A 3,376-nucleotide genomic window follows, 5' to 3' on the forward strand; every position below is an offset into this window, starting at 1 on the left:
CCCGCCCCAGCGCCACTTTGTCCACCACAAATCCCACTCGACCAGCCCCGGGATCGAACCCGGACCGCCGCGGTGGGAAGCCAGCGACTAACCGCTTGAGCTATGGCGCGGCCTTCTCCTTTACCCGTTACTGGAGGCTAATGAATTTGATAAGGGACCATCAAAGTAACAAATACAGAATACTGAAAACCAAATACAAATTATTTGCCCAACCAATACCGAAATAAATGGGAAAAAGATGTTGAGGAAGCATAACTGAATTATGACTATGATGGACGGTACAGCCCAGCAGCCCAGTGTTTGGAACGTTACGAGTGCCTGCTAGATCAGGCACAGAAGGAGGAGGATAGAGAGGACGCTGCAGATGACCCACGCAAGTTGAAGCCTGGGGAAATTGACCCCAATCCAGAGACAAAACCTGCACGTCCAGATCCCAAGGACATGGATGAAGATGAGTTGGAGATGTTGTCTGAAGCACGTGCACGACTTGCCAATACTCAGGGAAAGAAAGCAAAGCGTAAAGCTAGGGAGAAGCAATTAGAAGCAGCACGTAGATTGGCAGCTGTACAGAAACGGAGAGAATTGCAAGAGGCTGGAATTGAGTTAGCACTTAGGAAGAAAAAGAAGCGTGGGCTAGACTATAATGCAGAAATCCCATTTGAAAAGCTCCCTCAACCAGGATTTCATGATACTAGCAATGAGATATTTGATCTGGCAGCTCATGATTTTAGCCGGCTTAGGCAGCAGCAACTTGATGGAGAGCTGCGAACAGAGAAGGAAGAGCGTGAGCGTCGTAAGGACAAGCAGAAATTGAAGCAGCGAAAGGAGAATGATATTCCTATGGCTATGCTGCAGAATCAAGAGCCAGCTAAGAAGCGCAGCAAGTTGGTTTTACCGGAACCTCAGATATCAGACCAGGAGCTGCAACAGGTGGTGAAAATGGGACGTGCGAGTGAGGCAGCACGAGAAGTTGCTACTGAGGGCGGACACCAGCCTTCAGATACACTGCTGGCTGATTATTCTCTGATCCCTGCACGGGGCACTCGAACACCTCATACTCCGGCACTCACAACTGATAGGATCTTGCAGGAGGCTCAGAACACGATGGCTCTGACTCATGTAGACACACCTCTTAAAGGAGGATTCAATACACCCTTGCATAGCTCAAACTTCTCAGGCATGACTCCACAATGGGAAATAGTCACCACACCAAACACAGTGCTCGCAACTCCATTCAGAAGCCAACGTAGTGATGCACTTCATGCTCCAGCTGGTGGGGGTTTCCGTACATCAAACCTAGATGGCAGTAGGGGTGATGTTGCACCTACACCCATTCGTGACAAACTAAGCATTAATCCAGAAGAGAGGTTGGATGTTGGGGATACACCCCAAGCCATGCATAATTATCAGCGCCAGTTAAGAGAGCAGCTTCTATCTGGGTTGAACTCTTTGCCTGCCCCAAGGAATGATTATGAGATAGTTATCCCAGATTCTGAGGAAGAAAAAGCTCCAGTAGAATCTGCGAACAATGTGGAGGACCAAGCAGATGTGGACACCAGAAACCTTGCTGAGTTCAAGGCCAAATGTGAACTGGAGATGCGAAGTCGTTCCCAGCCAGTTCAGCAGTACTTGCCTCGACCAGTGGAGGTCAACATGGCAGTACTGCGTCCACCTCACACAGACCCCCCACTCACAGAACTACAGAAGTCTGAGGAATTGATCAAAAGAGAAATGATCACAATGCTACATTATGATGCAGTCTATTCACCACCCGTCATACCAGCTGAAACCAAGAAGCGTGGTCAAGTGACAAGCCAAGAACAGCATTTAGCATACCTTGAGCAGTATCCCTACAAGACCTACAGCCAGGATCAACTAGCCCAAGCACACGCAATATTACAGAAAGAGATGGAAGTAGTAAAACAAGGCATGGGGCATGGAGACTTGTCCTTGGAGTTGTACACTCAAGTGTGGGAGGAATGTCTTGCACAGGTACTCTTCCTGCCAAGTCAAAATCTGTACACACGTGCCAACCTAGCCAGTAAAAAAGATCGTCTTGAGTCACAACAAAAGCACCTGGAGCAGAACCGAGGCCATATGACACGTGAGGCAAAGAGGGCTGCTAAGATTGAGAAGAAACTGAAAATCCTAACAGGAGGCTACCAGTCACGGGCACAGGGACTTATAAAACAACTGCATGATTTGTATGAGCAGATAGAGCAGGCACAATTTGAACTGTCGACATTTGATTTCCTTCAGCGCCAGGAAATGGCAGCCATTCCACAAAGACTTAACTCGCTGACAGAGGACGTTGGCAGGGCAACTGAACGAGAGAAGACATTGCAGGCCAAGTTTGCTGAGCTTCAACAAACAGTGGAACAATTACAACACTGAATGTTCACCCTAGAAGTCTGCAAGAGTTTCATTTGGAGGGACCTGTGCTTACCGCTTCCTTAGTTGCATTGTCTTACACTGCAAACTGTATGTTTGTACCTGATTAGTTTGAAGTAATTCTGGTGCCATGGCCAGAAACATGCTTTGCTAAGGTTATTGGAAGGTTACAATTAAATATAGTGAACCCCACATTTAGGGGGGTTAGAATGGGTTTGCCTGAATGATGTAAAGTCACTATATATTACAAAATATTAATGCACTGTATTACTTTTATTTGGAATTACTTTATTATTAGCCTATTTTCCTTATTTGGAAAAAATAAGTGGGCTTAGGAGACCACCTTGTTATGAGTGCTTATGTGCCCTCTCCCCCAAATTCTGAACACCTAAACCGAGTTTTATGAAACTTAATATCTACATGACGGCATCTGCGCCAATTTCAATGCCATACTTCATAAATTCCTCCCATAAGTACTACCAACACTGCAGCCTCTCAAGTTGCTGAGGCAAGACCCCAGTATTACTTGAACACCTGTAACAACCTGCACGAAACTCAATATGTATATAATTCCACCTGAGGCCATCTTAACAGCGCACTCCATAAATCCCTACCACCAGTAATCGTAGCCTCTGAAATTATGCGGCAGTAACATTAATGTTACTTGAATGCCTAAACCGATCGTCATGGTATTTGGTACGTGTATGCCACATGATGTCATTTCAGTGGTATATTTCATAAATCCCTTTCATCAGTAATACCAACACTGCCGCCTCTCAATCTGTTGACATGAAGTAAGAAAAGACCAAGTTGTCCCTGTGTTTAATTAATTAAGCACTATGCCATGAAGACGTATGGGGGATTGGATGTACAGATCCATATATTCTTGACCTCGGCACTAGTTGGAGGATGCAATAACCTTAATATCTAAATGGATCGTATTGAAACTCGGTACATCTTGCCACCTTAGGCCATCTCAACAGTG

The 3,376-nt window shown here is 45.8% G+C and overlaps 1 protein-coding gene across 1 annotated transcript; it reads left to right on the forward strand.

Moving 5' to 3' along the window:
- Positions 1-283: 283 nt before the first annotated feature.
- Positions 284-2,394, forward strand: LOC111867253 (cell division cycle 5-like protein). The gene is made up of 2 exons (XM_033752610.1): positions 284-502; positions 784-2,394. The coding sequence occupies exons 1-2, from the start codon at positions 446-448 to the stop codon at positions 2,392-2,394; spliced, it is 1,668 nt and encodes a 555-aa protein (XP_033608501.1). The 5' UTR covers positions 284-445.
- The last annotated feature ends 982 nt before the right edge of the window (positions 2,395-3,376 follow it).

Source organism: Cryptotermes secundus, unplaced genomic scaffold (genome assembly GCF_002891405.2).
Source record: "Cryptotermes secundus unplaced genomic scaffold, Csec_1.0 scaffold1270, whole genome shotgun sequence".
Classification (NCBI taxonomy): Eukaryota; Metazoa; Arthropoda; class Insecta; order Blattodea; family Kalotermitidae; genus Cryptotermes; species Cryptotermes secundus.

Bases quoted from the DNA above. Each gene is read 5' to 3' on its own strand.
- LOC111867253 (XM_033752610.1), top strand. From the start codon at position 446: ATGAAGATGAGTTGGAGATGTTGTCTGAAGCACGTGCACGACTTGCCA. The intron at 503-783 runs GAAAGAAAGCAA...GAGAAGGAAGAG, and splicing joins ACGACTTGCCAATACTCAGG to CGTGAGCGTCGTAAGGACAA.